Source organism: Onychomys torridus, chromosome X (assembly GCF_903995425.1).
Source record: "Onychomys torridus chromosome X, mOncTor1.1, whole genome shotgun sequence".
Classification (NCBI taxonomy): domain Eukaryota; kingdom Metazoa; phylum Chordata; class Mammalia; order Rodentia; family Cricetidae; genus Onychomys; species Onychomys torridus.
Genome location: NC_050466.1, coordinates 65,636,567 through 65,656,334, shown reverse-complemented (window position 1 = coordinate 65,656,334; position 19,768 = coordinate 65,636,567). Strand labels below are relative to the sequence as shown.

At 35.0% G+C, this 19,768-nt stretch overlaps 1 protein-coding gene across 5 annotated transcripts in view; it reads right to left on the bottom strand.

The window, feature by feature from the left end:
- Window positions 1-19,768, bottom strand: part of Cnksr2 (connector enhancer of kinase suppressor of Ras 2) — a 234,530-nt gene that overhangs the window by 55,407 nt on the left and 159,355 nt on the right. For 3 of the 5 annotated variants that reach the window (XM_036175532.1, XM_036175527.1, XM_036175530.1), the window contains 2 exons: window positions 17,244-17,333; window positions 15,476-15,690 (listed from right to left, as the gene is read on the bottom strand). In XM_036175532.1, coding sequence (XP_036031425.1) covers window positions 15,476-15,690; window positions 17,244-17,333 — 305 coding nt within the window. The remainder of the gene's footprint in view (window positions 1-15,475; window positions 15,691-17,243; window positions 17,334-19,768) is intronic. The other 2 variants (XM_036175528.1, XM_036175531.1) reach the window with 1 other exon arrangement.

Sequence of the window (19,768 nt, the reverse complement as noted above, 5' to 3'; positions counted from 1 at the left end):
TCAAGTTCTCATTAAATAACCCATGGCCATTTCTATTTCCTAGTAGATACATAGCTTTCGTGTCTAATTACCAGAGAATTTTCTCTCTTCCAAACTATGACCTTCTCTCTCCTTGTTTTATTGCTATGTATTTAATGTAGAATGAATGTGAAAGCATGTGCAGGAGAGAGGAGGTAATGTTATATGAGTGATTTTAAAACACAAGATTATAATGTTTATTTATCATCAAAAATTGATTCATTTTCAAAGCATCCTGAAAGCCAGTTCTCTTCAAAACCTTATTACAATCTATCTGCAGAACATATTCATTAGACTTTTTTGATGGTCCCAGTAAAGAAGTATTTTCTGTTTCCTTTTTAATAGTAAATGTGCATAGCTATAATCATTGAATGTATTTTTAAATATTTATTTTTTTTTATATGTATAGGTAAATTTTGTCTGCATGTATGTCTGGGTACCATGTACATACAGTATCCACAGAGGCCAGAAGTGGGCGTTGGATTTCCTGGAACTGAAATTACCTACATTTGTTAGATGCCATGTGGATGCTGGTAGTTGAACTTGGGTCCTCTGGAAGAACCGACAGTACTCTTAACCATCAACCCATAACTCTAGCCCCTAATAATCATTCCATTTCATTAATACCTTATATGAACGAAGATGATTAATGACATTTTCATTATGCTTCATCTGCCAAAGTTGTACAGTATACAGCATATATCCTAAGACCATTCTATCTACAAACATGAATATCAATTTTAACATTGCCCCTCTGTGAACAGTATCACTTTATCTTTATTAGTTTGCAGTATACATTTATACCAAACTGTTAAGCTGGATAGGAGATAGTCATTAGCAGGCTTGGAGGTCAATAAGTATGGACCCCACCTTCACATTTTCCAAGGTAACAAAGACAAGAAAGGAAGATCTGCAATTGCTCTTTTTCAAGATCAAAGATACAACATGAAAAGCCGGAGAGAGGAGGTATCAGAGCTTGCCAAAGCCTATTAAGGGACAGCTACCCTTGACTGAGTTACATCACTGGTACTAGGTGGAGTCATAACACTTCAGTCTATCCCAAAGATAGCAGCCCCCATACCCAATAGACTTATCTAAAGATCTTTGCTGTTAAGCATGTCTGACTGTGTGATGTCCAATTTAAAACTAACTTTTCTTTTTGCCTCTTTCTATCTCTTTAGATACTAACCAAAATCCCAACCATGTAGACATGGCCTGACACTGGACATTTTTATTCACTCCCCTGGAGACCTCAGTTCCTCCACGTAGCTTCGTGTAGACTTCTATTCCTGAGGCTGCCCACTTTGCCTTTCTCTAACTTAATGGTTGTCAAGCTTCCTTCTGAGTCATGTTGAAATGTTTTCTGAGATTAAATGAAATGATATTTTTAATTATCTTTAGGTTATCTCTCCTAAATCTTGTAATCAAATTTTCCTCAGCCTTAGTTTCTAAAATTAACATTTGAAAGTGCCAGACCCATATCATCAGAAAGTAAGCTAATTAGTATTTGAGATAAACCTGCTAGAGGCAAACTCCAGGAAAATCAGTTCTTTTGTGTCTCAGATTCAAATTGTATCTAAATCCTTGCATTTTAGTTAGCTTCAAAAAACAGGCACAGAACTATTTGCATTTAATAGTTCCCAAATCACAAACACATTCACACATTTTTAAAAGGCTCAAGAATCATAATTATTAGCATACAAAGAGTTAAAAAGGAAATACAAAAGTAAACTGTCCAGAAGTTTCTTACGTAGCTAATTTCAGAAGTTCCAGGGGCAGAGACTGTCTTTGCCCCACTGCTGTCTTAGAAACCAATCCATTGTTTATAAAAGACCAGGATATCGGTGAAATTATTAAGGCCACTCCACATAGTTAAAAGGGAGGTTTATTTTGTGGGGTAACTTACAAATGAAGGGGTAGGTTGCAGGGTCTGGCAAAGGTATAGGGTAGTCCGGCGGTGTTCTCTGGAGAACTCTGCTCGGTCTACTCTAGCGTCCGGCGTCCCGGAACCAAGAGAGCCACCTCCTCCTGCTCCTCGGTCTTCCGCTCCCTCCTCTGCCTGGCCTTGTGGGCGTGATCATTACTGAAGCCTCAATGGAGGTTGGAACTCCTAGGCCAATGCTGGGATGGCTATCCACTACACCAGTCAGCTACAGCTCTCTCTACAGTGTACCAAGGTAGCAAGGACTTTTTTTATGGTTACATAAATCATAGATGTGATCAATGCCCTTGTTTCTCTATCTCAAATGATTCAACAGAGCCCAATGGCTCAATAAGAGTCCTCAAACGTTCTCATCACATGGAAGACACACCAAATAATTCAACAGATCTCTAAATTTGCTTTAAAAAACTTCCAAATCAACAAGGCCTGGTCAACAAATGGGATTAGTATTAGATTATAGGCTTGTCCCCTTAAGACACTGGTAACTGTAGAAAGACAGACCTCACAGCCTGAAGAAATCAAGCCAAGGTCCCTCCTAGAGTTGAGAGATTCCTATGATGAGGATTAAAATACACAGGTTTTTGAAGAGAAAAAGGAAACCCAAGACAAGGAGACCTAAGCATGTCTCCCCTGAAGCCTTGGGCTGCAGGAACATCAGAGCACTGTCTGTTTCCCCACCTCTAATGCCTCTGAGAGCTCTCTTTCACAATGGTCACTGTGTTTCTCTATTAAATACAATAGCCTTTATGGCTGGAGACATGGCTCAGTGGTTTAGAATATTTGTCATACTTGTGGAGGACCTGGATCTTGTTTCTAGCACCTACATAGTGGCCTGCAACCATCGGTAACTACAGTTTCAGGGAGTCTGACACTTTCTTTTGACTTCCACGGGTATCAGGCATGCACACCCTGTACATGTATGTATACATGCAGCAAAACACTCATACACATAAAATGAATAATAAATAAATAAATAAATAAATAAATAAATAAATAAACAAATCAAGCAATAATATCCCCAAAAGCCCAAGAGAAGAACTTCAAAAGACAAAGCTGACTTTAGAAAAGGTTCAAAAGAACCCTATGTTGCTCAAAAACACTAATGCAAACCGGAAAGCAAAACTCCAACTGGGGAGAAATTATCAAAGATCAAATTTTCTTAAGAAACCAAAACAAAGTCTAAATACTCATTTTTCAGTTTCGTCAAGTAAAGACAAAAACCAACAGACATCTAAAGTGGATATGAGGAAAGTCCATGAGGCCTCAACCCAAAGAACTACAGCCAACTACAGAATCATGGGAGAAGGAGAAATAGTCTTTCTCCAGGGAAGAGCACACCAATTGGTTATCTAATATCAAATGGCCAGCCCTTCCAGGGTCACCTGCTGCAGGCAACAGACATTTCAAAGTGTATGTGGTTTTTTTTTTTTTTTTTTTTTTTTTCCATAGTTGCCATTATTAGCAGACGAAGAGGTCATAACCTATGCCCCAACAACCAGCCAGTCTCAGTCATATGGCCCCAACAGGCCAAACTAATAGTGAAAAGTTGAAGAGGGGGATTTATTCAATATGGTTACAATGGGAAGAGGAACAATCCCCCCCAGCCTGGCTTCTACTTTCTCTTTTTACTGTTTATATGAAAAATATGCTTTTACAGTATGAAAGTCCCTTTAATTTTCTAAGAATGATCTACATACTCTGATCTTTAATAACTTTTGAATTGATATCCTAAACAGGATTTCTTGATTGAGCTACACAGGCTGCCTATTTCATTTGATTTAATATGAATAACACTAATATGATAATATTTGCCACCTGTCAAATGTGCTATGCAGTCTTTTACACTCAAGTAAATGGCTATTCATTGCTATTCATTTTATTTTTTTTTCCATCCTACTAAGTCAGGTATAAAATCCTGGAGTCAAGGTTTTATTTTATTTTATTTTTTTTTACAGTCTAGAGCTAAGCCGTAAACAAGTTGTATATGATTGTCACATATATTTGCAGCTTCCTTCTATTATTATCACTCTTCTAAGCCACCATCCTTGCTTACTTTGATTACTGAAAGGTATCCTTACCATTCTCTCTGGTTCTGCTTTTAACCTCTCCAATTTTAATGCAAGAGCCAGTGTGATCCTATTAAAATGTTCAGAATATTGTAATTCCTACAAGTAATACTCTCTAATGGTTCCTCATTATGAATACACATTCTTATCCTTTCATAATCTTGAAGGCCTTACATGATCCATTCCCTTATTACCTTTTACCATTTGCTCTCTTTCTTAATTACTTTATTCCAGCCATAGTGGCCGACTCCAGATCAAGCCAAAGTGCAGGTCTATCTCACAGTCTTTACTCTTGCTGCTACCTCAATGTTCCTTTACCCAGACACTATCACGACATACTCTAGCCCTGCTTTAAGTAATTAATTAGATGTTTAGTTTTAAAATAATTTCAGCATTCTTTATATAAAATTGTTAGTCCTCCTGCAGCTAACATTCCCTGTTTGATTTTTCTTATTTGCCTTTAGTATCAAATATGCTTGTATTTCTTGTTTATTGCACAGATCTCCTTCCAAATATGATCGCCAATAAAGAATTCCATTTTATACACTGCTTTGTCCTCATCTATAATGGGGCCTAATATAGAGAAAGTGGATTACTGGTTATGAGTCAATAACTACTGAGCAAAACACCAGTAAAGAGCCCATGATTTAATCTTAACTAGCTGATTATTTTAACCTAAAAACTTATTGGATGGTGGGTAGAAAACAAACAAGTTATCTCCTGTCCAGTAATCCATATATGCAAAATATTCCTGAATTGCATGTTTTTGAGTAGACCATTCCTTTGAGAACATAAGAAAATTCTTTTTTATCTAGTCTTCTTTAGTATTATTTGTACTGAGATTGTTTTAGAGCATATATCATATTAGATTCAAGATGTGATTGACCAAAGTACATTAAATGTGTCAAAAGATATTTGTGAAAATAATTATATGATGAATTATGAATGGATGTGTTGAAATTGTAATTCTATCCAAAAAATAGAATGTGCTAAAATAAAAAGCCATTATGAAAGTATTGTTGATCCTCTTCTTAACCATGGTGATGCATGCAATAGAATTCTGTTTGGCTATAAAAGATCTCTTTTCAGACATTTGCCTGAAAAGACCATTTGTTTTTCATTTGCCCACAGATGTTCTCTTCAAACTCCATGCTCCAGTCTTTTGGATGAAGTAGTGGGGGGTGGTAATTTGGGTCATTCTTATCCTGAAAATTTCAGAAGCACTTATTTTAATTGTAGAAGAAAATGACAGTTTCTGTGTTGCATTTTGAAAGCTCAGCTACTATTAAATTCTTCTCAAGTTGCAAATTACTGCACTTACGGAAAAATTTGCAATCAAAATACTCTCTTGTTGCAATATAGCAACTTTCTTTCACTGTAATTTTCCACAAAGTTCCAAGATTTCTTCAGTGACTAGCTAAACCAATAGCATCCCTTCATCTACATAAGACAAGAAGGTGCTTAACAATTTGAAGTACTTGGGATAAATGACAGCTGCTTCTACATATTTAATTTTGCAAACAAACAAATAAACAAAATTATTTGAAGTCTTAAATACTTTAGAAAGTGAAACACTTTATCTCTTACTACCTAATTATTATATTTCATCAGTAAAAGAGTGTAAATATGAGTAGAGTATGTGCTAATAGCATTAAATATTCCATAAAAATCTATTTGCAAGAAACAGCAAAAAACTTAACTGGTTTGTTGCTGGTGGTGATAGCAATGCTCATGTTCTACACTAAATAAAAAAAAAAAAAACTTGGAACAGAGGGGAGTAATACTAGATGTTTCAGTCCAGTGGGGTAAGTTAGTTCTTGGCTGTTCATGAACCTGAGTTTTTATTGACTAAAAATGTATTCACATTGACTCAAAATTCATGCTCTGAAAACATGATGAGTCAGATTAAAATAAAATGATAATTTAGATGATGAGTCTACATTCCCTTCAAACTACTTAGATTAGACACAATGATTATTAAAAAGAATGACCTATTTCCTAGCTTATGTAGGGAAAGAATATGAATCTCCTGCAATATCCTATCTTATGTGAATATTCTTTTACTTATTACAGTTGTATGGAGAAGGGTATGGAGAAGGGGAGTGATTAATATATGCTAACAAGAATCACCCCCCCCCCCCTGAAAAATCGAAACCATCATTCTGAACTCATGATAATTATTTACTGAGGGATTATTCTGTGTTAGATACAGTATTGGGAGCTTTATATAAGCTATCAATTTTCATTCTTACCAAAACCCAAATCAAAACACCACCACCACCACCAAAGAGGTTATCACTGGCACTATCTAGGAAGGAAGAGAAAACTGAGGCACTGGATGCATAGACTGCTCACTGAAGATCACATGAGTTAAGGGCAAAGTCAAAATCAATCCTATGTCTGTCAACTCTGGGCTCCTAACTACCATGTGCAACCATTTAAAGGAGAAGAAAAGTGTCACAAAATGACACAAGGCATTCATCCATGAATATTTCCTGACATGTGGTAATAGTTCATAGCTATGTTAGTGGAGATAATTTAAATTAGTAACACCTATCTTCAATTATGGGACATCAATTTATTTAGAAAGTTATATTGCTTTGCAGGTCAGAAAGGATGATTTACACTTATAATATCACAACATGAAGGGTCAAGTTATTTCTGTTTTGTAAATGAGATAGAACTTACAGTATGAAGGGTCATAAAACTCAACCAAAGTAGACAGGTATGGGACTGTAGCCACATTTTATCTCAAACCTATTAGCAATGTTAAATAAAAGGTGCAGTTTGAAAATCCCATGCCAATACAAGAATGAGGAAAACATGGATCCAAAAGAGAGCCCGCATCTGTACTAATTCATTATGCTGGAGAAATCTCTTTGAACTCATTCATTGTTATGCAATTTTTTTCACTACAGCCATTCCTAATTAATTAAAAAAGTCACTGAAATTACTTGGCTCAGTGTCTCACAATGTGTTTTTTTGCCTCCTGTAGTACTGTCTATTAAGGCAGAAACCATCTGCTTTGGTCTCTACTGACTACTCAGCTCCTCACACTGTACCTGTTGAAAACACAAATGGAGCAGTTACTGAACACCTGAGTGTGTGGGATCTGTGGTATAGGCTGTAAGGTACAACATCTCATAGATACTCTGTCTGTACATCCTGTCTACTTAGCTTCACTCACTACTTTTACTGTAGCATATATATAGGCTTAAGCTATTCTGTCCTCTCACTTGAATTGACCCTATCTTACCTTATCTCCCTACTTTAGCCCCTTTGATCTATTTTCAATAGACAGCTGAGGTAATAACTTAGAATACTCATTTTTTTCATTAGGAATGGAATGCACAGTGCCAATGGAGCAACACTCTAGAAGGAACCAGGAAACTTGACTTACAATTCTCCATACTGTAATCAGTACTCCAGTTTTATGATTGTTGTCACTTCATTAAGCCATTAGTGACTCCAATTTTCTTATATGTAAGGTCAAGAATTTGAATCAGATTCTCTTAGAATATTTCATAGACTATTAACTTTATTTGAATGTCATTTGTAACTGAATAGCAGGTAATTAGTCATCCATATAAGTTTAATTACTGATGATTTAGGATTTATATGCATCTGTTTAAATACCCAAAGCTAGATGGTTCTTAAAAAAACAAAAAAAACAAAAAAAACAACACTGTTTCAGGTCCACCCTATATGGAAATAATCAAACACCAGCCATATTAGGTATAGTTATTTTGGGTATCTGACTGATATGTATAATTAACATAGATCTTGTTCTTGAAACAGAGGAGGAAAGTCTTTAAAGAGTACAGAACAGAAATATGGCAGCTACTGCTCTTAACATTTCTGTTTGGCAGAAACTGTTGACATACAGATATCAGAGGAATGGGGTAGGATTGACAGTCTTTTGCGACAAAGAGATGTGAATGACCAGGAAAAAAAGGACACAAAGTGACTTGATACCTGGAATCAAAAGATAAGGAAATAAAATTATATATAAAAAGAGAGGAAAAATAAAGAAGAATCACTTCTAGTAGAGAATACATGAAATCTAGTATCTCAAATGAATTGTGACATAGTGATTTTATTAACTATGATATAGCTGAATCACAATTACTGAAAAACTTTTCTGACTATTCACTTATTTTTCCTTTCCTTTTTCGAGACAGGGTTTCTCTGTGTAGCTTTGCACCTTTCCTGGAACTCACTCTGTAGCTCAGGCAGGCCTCGAACTCACAGAGATCCACCTGGCTCTGCCTCCTGAGTGCTGGGATTAAAGGCATGCGCCACCACCGCTCTGAATGACTTAATGGTTTTGTTTGGAAAAGAATCTGAGATCAAACAGCTTTTTCTGGTTAAATTTAGTTTCAGATGATAATGCAGATGCTTTACTATCATGGAATTTTTTTCTGTCAGTGGACTTTGTTTCAAGAAATCTTGCTTTTATCTTATTTCCTTAATGGGTAAAAATATGTTTATGTAAAAATTTTACTCTGGGATATTTTCTGCCATATACACTATACAAAATTTCTAAGATAACTACTTCAAATGTGACTATACAATACGAATTGTGTGAAATTTTCTTGATCTGGAGGTTTTTCTTAATAGAAATATTTTTCAAAGAAAACACAAGATCAAAATCAGATATAAATTTTAAAAGTTTTAAAAGTCACCATCTGTAATCAGCTCACTGAATGATATGCCATATTTTTCAACTCTTTCACACTGAACTGTATAGTAAGAGTTGATAGTAAGACTAAGGAAAGCTGGGCAGGATAGATTTAGAGCACTTGCTGATCTTCCAGAGAACCCGAGTTTGGTTTTCAGTATCCATGTCAATGTTTTTTGAAACCATGTTCATTAAAAAATATTTTCAAGAAACGAGAATGTAACAGTCATCAGTAATTATGCCTTAATATAGTTCATTAAAAAGTATGCAAGATTTGGAAACATATAGCAAATAATTAAGCTTAAAAATTAAGTGAAGAAAATAATGTGCTATAAGTTCTGGTCCTACAGTCATAATAGACTTTTCACGGAGTTCTGAGAGTAAGGTAATTTTACTAGTTTTATTAAACTTAAGATGTTTGGTTAAATAGGCTAATGTAGTGATGTAATATGAGTAGTTATTATGGGAGCAAAATGGCTTGTCTATAAAATTTGAGGATGTTTCCTAATGGTATAAAGATTAGAAACACAGGTCTATAAGATAAAAGAAAAAGAGGCTTTTAAAAGCTCTGGGATCAAAGTTACTAAAGGCAAGTATGTCTTCAGAGAATTTGCAGGGATTGACCTTAGTGACCAAGTCAAGGGTCTCCAACTTGGAATTTGTTCTCCCTCCCCATGGAGGGCAACAAGGAATTTGTAGTAAGTTTAAAGTTTATTAAATTCCTAAATGTAATTATTCTGTGTTGTCTTATATGGTTCCTTAATGACTAAACCAGATTTTGTGTTTTGCTTCCTGGCAGTCATTAATCAGTAACTCGCAGAATAAGACCCACATTTGTTCAAATGCGAAACTGAATAGACTGGCTTTAATAATTTGTTTTATATAGTATTAGCAGACATCACTTTCAAAGTGAGAGGATATTAGTGTACCTTTTTGTTTGTTCAACGCTCAATCTTAGAAACAAAATGAATGGAATAATTTAATATATTTATATATCTTAAAGATTAATATATTTTAGGAATTTAGCCAGTTTCTTAGGAATTCCATTAAATCATAGTATCATTCACCAGACTTGCAACACTTAAAAAATCCACAAAACAAAAAGTGAAATTGGTTAACCACAAATTCAATTAATATAAAAAATTTTTGAGATAGGGTCTCAATATGTAGTCCACGCTAATCTCAAACTTGTGGTTCTCTTGCCTCAGCTTCCCAAATGTTAGGGTTACAAGCACTTACATCATTTGGCTTTGGCTTTTATTTTAATATCTCTTCATATATACATATGTATATATATATATATATTTATTGATTGATTAGTTAAATTTCTTTAATAGTTATAGAACCATTTAGATCATATACTTGATCTTGAGTCAGCTCTGTGATTTTTTGAGAAATTGATAAATTTTACTCTTACCTAGGAATTTTTTTATTGTACCAATTAGGCCTGTAGTAATACACATTCTTTCATTCCTAAATTTGGTAATTTGAGTCTTCTTTTTCTTTTTTGCTTTCCTTAGTCTTGCTAGATATTCAGTAATACATTAAGAAAGAAATCTCAGAGCTATTGATTATACTGCCTCTCAGGTTTTTGGTATTTACCTTCATTGAGCTTCCTCTTCATTAATTGTTCTTTCTGCTTTCCTTGCTATGTAGACCAGGCTGGTCTAGAACTTGCAATTCTACTGCCTATCCTTCCCAAGTAATGGAATTACAGGCACGCAACACTATGTCTAGTTTCTTATTTTCATCTTCAGGTGGGAGCTGAAATCATGAACACTTCTTTCCTTTAATGATTTAAGAAAAAAAAAATTGAGACAGGGTCTCACAATGTAGCCTTGGCTGGCCTAAAATTCATAGGAATTTGCCTGTTTCTGCCTTCCACATGCTCATGCTAGGATGAAACGTATGCACCAACAATCCTGGCCTGAAATAATAATATAGTGCTACAAATTTTCCTCTAAGCATATATCTATTTTCATTCAGTTTAATTTTCTTGAGACTACTTTTTTAAAATCTAAGGATTATTCAGAAGTATGCAGTTTAATTTCTAAGTTGTTGGATATTTACTTATTTCCTTTTTGTTATTTATTTCTTTTTTTATAAAATGATCAACATTGTATAATATGCATTATTTCTTTTCTTTTAAAATTAAGACTTGCTTGAAAGGAATACATAACATGTTAGGTAACTGTCTTAGATAGGGTTACTATTGCTGTGAGAAACACCGCAACCAAAAACAACTTGGGAAGGAAGGTATTTATTTAGCTTACACTTTAATATCACTATTTATTTTTGAAAAAATCCAGGGCAGGAACTCAAACGGGGCAGAAACCTGGAGGCAGGAGTTGATGCAGAGGCCATGGAGGAGTGCTGCTAACTGGCTTGCACCCCATGGCTTGCTCAGCCTGCTTTCTTATAGCACTCAGGACCATCAGGCCAGGGATGGCACCACCCACAATGAGCTGGGTCCCCCCCACATTAATTACTAATTAAGAAAGTGCCCTACAGGCTTTCATACAGGCTGATCTTATGAAGGTGTTTTCTTAACTGAGGCTCCTTCCTCTCAGATGACGTTAGCTTGTGTCAAGTTGACATAAAACCATGCAGCACGGTAATAGATCCAATTCCATACAGTCATTCTGTAATTTATATTCTTGCTGACATGTTTAATGATTCCATAAATTACTAAGAGAGGGATTTGAAGTTCCCAACCATAATTGTAGATTTATGAACTTCTCCTTTTCTGGTCTATTTTCATTGTTATATTTTGGATCTCAATTTATTTGGTGCATTTACATGCAAAATTGCCACGTACACTTTGTAAATAAGTTATTTTACTGTTGTGGTAGAGGAGGAAAGTATGCCTTTTTTGTTTTTTTGCTGTTATAACAGAGAGGCATTGTTGAAGGGGTTTGTATCCTATTAGAGTGCCTCTTTCCCGGCCAATTGGTTAATGAGAAAAAAAAATTTTTTTTTTTACCTTATTTTGTTTGTTCCCATAAGCTTTCTATGACTATCATAGAGTCAACTGAAAACTTTATACAAATTTAGTCACCTAGGAAGAGAAAACCCCAACTGAAGAATTGCCTCCCTCAATTTGGACAGTGACCATGTCTATGAGGCATTTTCTCATTTTCTTAATTGCTAATCGATGTACAAGGGCTTAGCCATTATTATCAGTAGGCATTTGGCCCTGGCTAACTAAGGAAAGCAGTTGAGCAAGACAAAGTAAGCCAGTTAGAAACATTCTTTTATGGTCTCTGCTACATTTCTTGTTTTGGCTTCCCTTGATGATGGATTATCACCTGTAAGCTACAGTAAACCTTCCCCTTCCCAAGTGACAGAGAAGCAGGCTAGAACAGGAACAGGCCAGGGTTCTGGAATCAGGGCCAGTTCACAGAGTAGTCCAGAAAAACCTACTGAGAATGTAGCACTAGGTTGCACTTTTATGTTTGGGGATCCCTAGCCTTCTCACCTTTCAGCATTTCATGCACGTGAGTTAATGTATTTTGCCCAGTTTTTTTTTTTTTTTGAGGGGAAAGAGTTATGATTAGTAGGAATAAGAAAATGGATATCTGTACTATATTCTAAGGCTGAACTTGTAAATCTTTTAGGTTCATAAAGTATTTCTATTCTCTAGTCTAACCAGTTCAGTTATAAATATATCAGTTTGTGATGACCTAAAATGTGGCAACAGGGGTATAATAGGTAACTCATTCAAAGGGAAAACCAAAACTGTATGTGGTGGCTTTCTCTTATAATCTAGTTCTCTGGAGGTTATGGCCAGAGGACCGTTACATGTTCAATACTGTGTCTCAAAACAGAAACAAACAACAACAAAAACAAAAGCCTATAAACTATTTTATCATGAAGGTGATTAAGTTACATATTGATATTGACCTTGCATTTTGAAGAAACTATTGTAATTTTTTTCATTTTTAAATGATCCTCTAGAAATGAAGTTCCACAATCAGGTTTTTTATCTTCTTCAATAAACAATGAATGATCTTTGGAAAAGTGGCAACAATTTCTACTCCTAGGTAATACACAATATTCTTAGCAGTTTGACTTACCTTTTATTGTCTTCCTTTCTTCAATAATTCAAACATTCCCAGACCCATTCTCTATTTTCTTTCTCTAGTACACACAAGTCTGTACATGCACGACAGAATGGAACACACTGTATATATGTGTTTGAGCGATTACCACTCTTCTAAGGCTAAATCCAAACTCTCTACCAGCTAATGCACTCTGAATCAAAGTGGCCTCTTGTTCCCTCTCCAGCTTCATCTCTTAACTACCAATTTTTGCTCTTGAACAGGATGCCTGTCTCTTATCCTGAGATCTTGGTTCAGGCTGTTACTTATAATTGGAACCAGACTCTAGACCAAGTTCAGTGATTAGATGGCTTTTCTGAGTTGGGATGATAGCAAAAGTAGCCCCATTCATAGCTAATCAAAGAATGCTGTTTTTAGGTTCCCTTTAGATGTTGCTGGAAAGAATAAGATCTGTCAGCTATTTCATGGGTTTGGATGGGACATTTTAGTCTCCTGTAGAGGAAGAGACAAGGGAATATGGACCTGAAGAAAGGGAAGGTGGGCACTGAAGCTAATGAAGCTGTAATCCACATAAAGAAAAACATTTTTTTCTAATCTAGTTTTTATGAGAATAGGAAAGATAATTTAAGATAGTAACTCTGAGAAACAGTTCAAATATTAAGTTTTTAACTCTTTAATATTTTGTATACTTAGATGGTATACTGTTTTAACAATATGGTAGATTTGATAATTTGAGCATTAAGTTCCATTTCTCCTACTACTAATTAAAGAGCTCATCTTTTTCATGTATGTGCATGTTCATATGTGTGCATTTGAACATGGGCATTTACATGGGTATGTACAAGTATGGATACCTGTGAAAGCCAGAGATTCACTTTGGGTGTCTTCCTCTATCATCCTCTACCCTTTTTTTGAGGCAAGGGTTCTTACAGATATTTAAATTTACCAGTTAGGCTAGATTACCTGTCTAGCAAGCCAAGGAGATCTTTCCGTCTCCATGGCTCCCCTGTGCTGGGGTTATATGTGTGTATCAGCTTGCTTGACTTTTTATGATATGCTAGGGATCTGAACTCTGGTCCCTACTGTTGAATGACAATCACTTTAGCGACTGAGCTTTCTCCTAGTCCCATTTAGTCTGTTTTCAGTGGTTAAGTGAAGTGGAAGCTACAGTTCTATTGTTAAAACAAACTCTATTTGGCTTAAGTAGCATGAAACATGTTGGAAGTTTAAGGGAATGTTATGACTAACAGGATTTTCATCTTCCACATGGCTATTTTACTTTGGTTCCTCATAATCCATCTGGGATGGATTTAATGGCCCTGCCTTTGACCTTTCAAGTGATGTGCTTTCATTAGAAAACTATTACATGCCAATGTGATCACACGTTTTCAGCCCCAAATTCTTCAATAAGTTCTTTATTACTATAGGAGTTTCCAAAGTCCATTACAAAACTCTAACCCTGCCTACATTTGTAGGTATATGTATTGACTCTTCCTCATATAATGACAGACAGTTTTTTTTTAAACAAAGTAGCAATTCTGAACCTCCTGGAATCCCTGGACTATGTCATATCACAATTTGTGATCATCAGCATTTGTATTCTCATTAAACTATCACTACTCATTTTTCACTCTTGCCTCAACTGCTGCCCATGATGTAGCTTTTTCTTATTTTCCCTGAAGAATAAGGTAACCTTTCTTGTTTCTACACTTTTTGCATACTCCTATATGTAAGTTAAACTTGAAATCACAGCATATTTACCCCATATAATGCTGTGCTTTTGCATGCAAATTTATGTGTGTGTACACACATGTGAAAGCCAAAAGTTGACTTTGAATGTTTTCTTCTACCACTTCCCATCCATTTATTTATTTATATATTTATGTGCTTGGTGCTATGTGTGCTCATATATCTGTGTAGCATGTATGTGCATGCAGTGCCTGCAGAGGACGGAAGACAGTGTTGAAACTCCTGGACCTGGAGTTACGGAAGGCTGTTAGCTTCCATGTGAGTGCTGGGGATTTAACCCTCATCCTCTGGAAGAGTAGTCAGTGCTCTTAAACACTGAGATATCTTTCTAGCCTCTTCATCTTACTTTTGAGAGGTCACCACTGAACATGGAACAAATGTTTCAGCTGTGTTGGCTAAGCAGTGAGTTCTGAGTATTCTGTCTCTATTTCCCCAGTACTAACATTACAGGACTATGTGATTACAAGTGTCACTATGCCTAACTTTACATGTGTGCTGGAAATCTGAACTTGGTTCTCACACTTATGCAGCAAACACATTTCCAACTGGACCATCTCCCCAGCCCCAATGATGTTTGGTGTCTTCCCAGTTTTACTAGCACATAGTGGATGACCCTTTTTAAGTAGAACTATTAAATATTAAAAATTCTACCTATAGTCTGGATTTCTGGAGCTGCCCAAATACTGTGTATTAACATATAGATGACTAACTACCTAATTACTGTTCTCTATCAATATTATGCCTATTAAGTTATTTCACTAACATAGAAGTTGCTAGGAAATAAGAATACATTGATCAAATGAGTTGTAAAACAAATCAATCCATAATAATTTCAAGGTCAATTTCTAATGTTATTCTATAAAAATCTTGCAATGGGAAAAAAAAACCTAGATTTCATCAACAAAAGTAATTTGCCTTCCAAGAAAGACTATGTGAAAGACTTTTTGAGTTTACTTACATGGTACAGTGTGGTTTCTGGCACTGGTGTGCCCATGATGTCCTGTCTCAATGCATCCATTTGCAAACTAGGTAGCAACGAGTAGTGAGTTGGGCTATTACTCTTATCACCCTTCTTTTTTGACTTCTTCCCTGTGTCTTTTTTGCTGTTTCTCTGAAACATGTATTCTTCTTGAGCAATTTTTTCATTGCTCATATATCGAAGTAGAGAGTTTTCTACATAAAAAGAGAAATACACTGATGTAAATATGCAAATATCTGAAATGTACCATTCTTTCCAAATTATGCTATAAGATTTCATTTCATTACTTTAACTTGATTTAATTTACAATATATGTAGTGACAACACAGTAGGACTTAATTCTTTGATACCCTAAGACAATAAGACATATCTTTTTGATTAATTCTCCTGGTTTTAACTCTGGAGTAACTACATCAAAAACACCTGCAGAACTTAATCTTTAAGCTCTGTATCAGTGGAACTTACAATTTGTAGCAAGTTCCACAGGAAAATTCTTCTAAACCTTGATGACAAACAACTGCCTCCAATATTTTAGGTAACATTCTTGGAGAAGTTAAAGCCCACATTATGAACTTAGTTCATAACAGTCTTTCTTGAAGTTAGTAGTCAGCATTTAGTCATTAACACTATAATTTCCCACAGGGTGTCACTATTATAAGAAGTCCCAAAGAATAACTTAGAGAGATGGCATATGATAAGCATTTTTAATTTTTCTTGATTTATTCAATAAAACTAATGAGATTAGACAATGAAGCTCAGAAAATGGAATTAATACATGCATGTAAAGGCATCTGACATTGTCCTTGAACTTCTCAACATTTTTGAAATGCTCACTCACAAAACAAGTGTTAAGACTTTTGATGAAGCAGATATTTATGCTTGCTTGTCCAAGTGGTCTGTGGATGTTTTACAGTTCACTGGATAGAAATGATTAGTAAATGGGTCAACCAAACCATAAAGGAAGCTTAGTTTCTAGGAACAGTTTTGATTTTGTTATCCATCTACAATTTATGGCTCTCTCCTGAAAGTGGAAGTAGCAGCATCAGTAGCTGGGCCCATCATATCCACACTTGGTTAAAGTCTACTAAACTGTGAAGGTTTCACTTGCTCCTCTTACTGCTCACCTCAGTAACAGGCTAAGTGAATAAAAAAAAAACTTACTTTGGGTAGATACTTAAAGGTAACCCACTCCCATGTAAGAGAATAACCCTGAACAGCAAACAGAACAGAAAAAGCACAAAGCACCTGTTCCCCCATTTCTATATTGTTTTCACTAAGAGTCACTGGCCCACTTTCCATTATACATTGGTTTTAAGCCTATGTGCTTCAATGCTCATTATGAGGTTTAATCATATGAGGTTTCATGAATGAAGTGAGTTGCACTGATGATTAGTTGGGACTGATGACAAAACTGTTTCTATTTATTGAACTGAAATGAATTCTTTTATGCAGTTTCACACTTCTGACCTTGTTTTCAAAATATTAACTTTCAGTTTACAAACATATATTCATCTTTCTCTGTGTAATTATCTGCCTAGAATCTCTTAGAAGGCATTCTTATAAAAGTCTAGTAAGTCTGTTACTAATGGGTCAAGAGAGTCAAATACTGGTCTGACTTCATTTAGTTATACTGTCGGTCAATGATGGAGTAAGTTTCTGCTGAAGCCATAATAATCTATTTAAAGAACATTTAATTTTGCTTATTATTAAAATAACCCAGCCTACACTGAAATTCTAGAACACTTACCTCTTCTACTATCTCTCTTCATCTTATTTGGATCTTCATAGTCCCCCACCCAATTATATTCGACTGGCATAGATATAGGTCGTAGCTTGCCTAAACACAGAGAACAAAGTTCACATCACATTGTTTTTTTTTTTTCCCCCAGGTAGGCTTATACTTATACTGATTTTCAACTACAGTATACAAAACACACTCTCATATGCAACGTTATGGTTGACATGTGTGGATGAAGAAAATGTGTGTTTTGAGCCAGAAGGTGAAACTGCCTCTGAGAACTGTCCAGATAATTCTAGTTTAAAGTACTTTTTATAGATAATAAAAAAAATACCCCATGTTTGCTCCATTTGGAGTCCTGCATATTAAGGGTATATAATATTATACAAAGGAGATCACTGTTTCCATAATTCTTTTCATGTTTAGTAATGGATTTCAGTCTTATTCCCTAATGCCTACTTATCTATGTCATTGCTTGTCACTTCTAAAGTAACAGGCCCCTGCATTTTAACTTTACTTTTAGGACATTAACCTATTGTTTCTGGCATAATGTCACAAACTAACTTAATTTTTCCTAAATCATAGCACCATGTATTTGGATACTATCATGCCTTAGCAATATGGACATCCTGTTCCATGACCTATACTTAAACCTTGACATGTATATTTGTGATACAATAAGCATGTCTAGTTTACAGAATCAAGTATTCACTTCCTTGTCCAGTTTCCTTCTGTATCTTTTTCTCACTGAACACCACTTTAATTGAGCAAGCAGCAGTCATAGCAAACATTCTAAATATAACACCCTGTTAGACCAGTAATCAACTCTTTCGTTCAACTTAAATTTCCTGAAGCAAAGAATAACCAATGAAAGTCAATTCACCTAAAAGTTTAAAAAAGATACATCTGACAAAAAGTAGTAGTTTAATAAATTCTGAATCAATGAAAACCAGAAATCTACACAGTCTTGGATCATAAAATTTACAAGATAATAATAACCACTAACTGTATGCATGTACTTTCTAAGAGTTTTATAAGCATTGGATTTTTGTCAGTTAATTAGCATGTATTAATTATGAAAACTAAGAGGTTTCATTCTATTTCTATACATGTAGATCAAATATTTAGGTCACATGCACTATTACTCTCATCTTCCATCTCTAGAATTCACCCTTTTATTTCATGTCTTTTTTTATGTGCCAGCCAAAAATTTAAGAAATGTTGTAGGAGACTTATACCTTTGAATTATCTGTACAGATATAACTTATTTAGTATATTTTGCTAAGTCTGAGCATAAACTAGACATGATAAAATTATTAGTGAGGCAACAATGTGGTATTTTTTAATCTTTTCAAGGTGTGCAACTGTCTTTATAAATTCTCTTATGATTTTAACATTCTTATATCATTTATCTCTGCTCTTTTTGCACAGAAAGAATGTGTGAGATGATGTAGTTCAGTATATTCTGCCCATCAAGGGTAGGGTAAGCATGTGAGAAGTCTTTGAAAAATTCCTCTTCCATTGCTTTATGGATCAGTTCCCTCAATTTTCAATTTTGTAAGTGTTACATTTTCAAATTACCCATATCTTATTCTTTTAGAGTTTAGTTTTAAATATAAATTCCACTTTAGCATGTACACCAAAACTAAAGCAGCTAATAGGACCTTTACATACCACCAAAAATTCTTTTGAAAAGCAAAAGATCTAATAAATAAAAACTATTTATTTATATATCAAATAAACAGTTATGCATTGAAAACTTGTGTGGTGGTTTTAAAAGCATTAGTTTTCTGGAGTCAAGTGTCAACACAAGACAGAGACACTTCCCACATAGCATAGGACATACATAATGTAGTCATTGCATCTTGGTGATAGCTAACATTCTAACAGAGTTAATCCATTGATTCATGTCTCAGTAGACATAGGAACAAATTTGTATGACTTTTTTTACTGATGGTTCTGGGAGTCATTATTTAACTAAAATATACTGTACATTGTTAAAAAAACTGAAGGAAAATACAGTGGTTTAGAAAAAAAGCTCAGAAAGAAAAATTAAAATTCCTTTGTGGAGAAAGTCAGATGTGCTGGTTGGTTATTGTAAACTTGCACAAACCTAGACATATCTGAAAATAAAGAATCTTAAATGAAAATATCTCCATAAGACTGGCTTTTTGGCAAGCCTATTTTTTTTTTTTTTTTGATGATTAATGTGAAAAAGTTCAGCCCAGCCCACTGTGGGTGGTGCCATCCCTGGAAAGGTGGTCCTGTGGTGTATAAGAAAGCACTAAGCCACTAAGTAGCTTTTTTTAGGGGGCTGTTCTTCTATCCATGTTCCTGCCTTGAGCTCATTCCCTGATTTCCCTTTAGGATGTACTGTGATGGAGATATGTAAACTGAAATAAACCCTTTCTTACCCAAGTTGCTTTTGGTCATAGTGTTTGATCACAGCAATAGAAATCAGGGTTGTGCTATTATTATATATCTAGCCGTGAAAATTTAAAAAAAACATTAAAAAATAGGTAGATCAGGTAAAA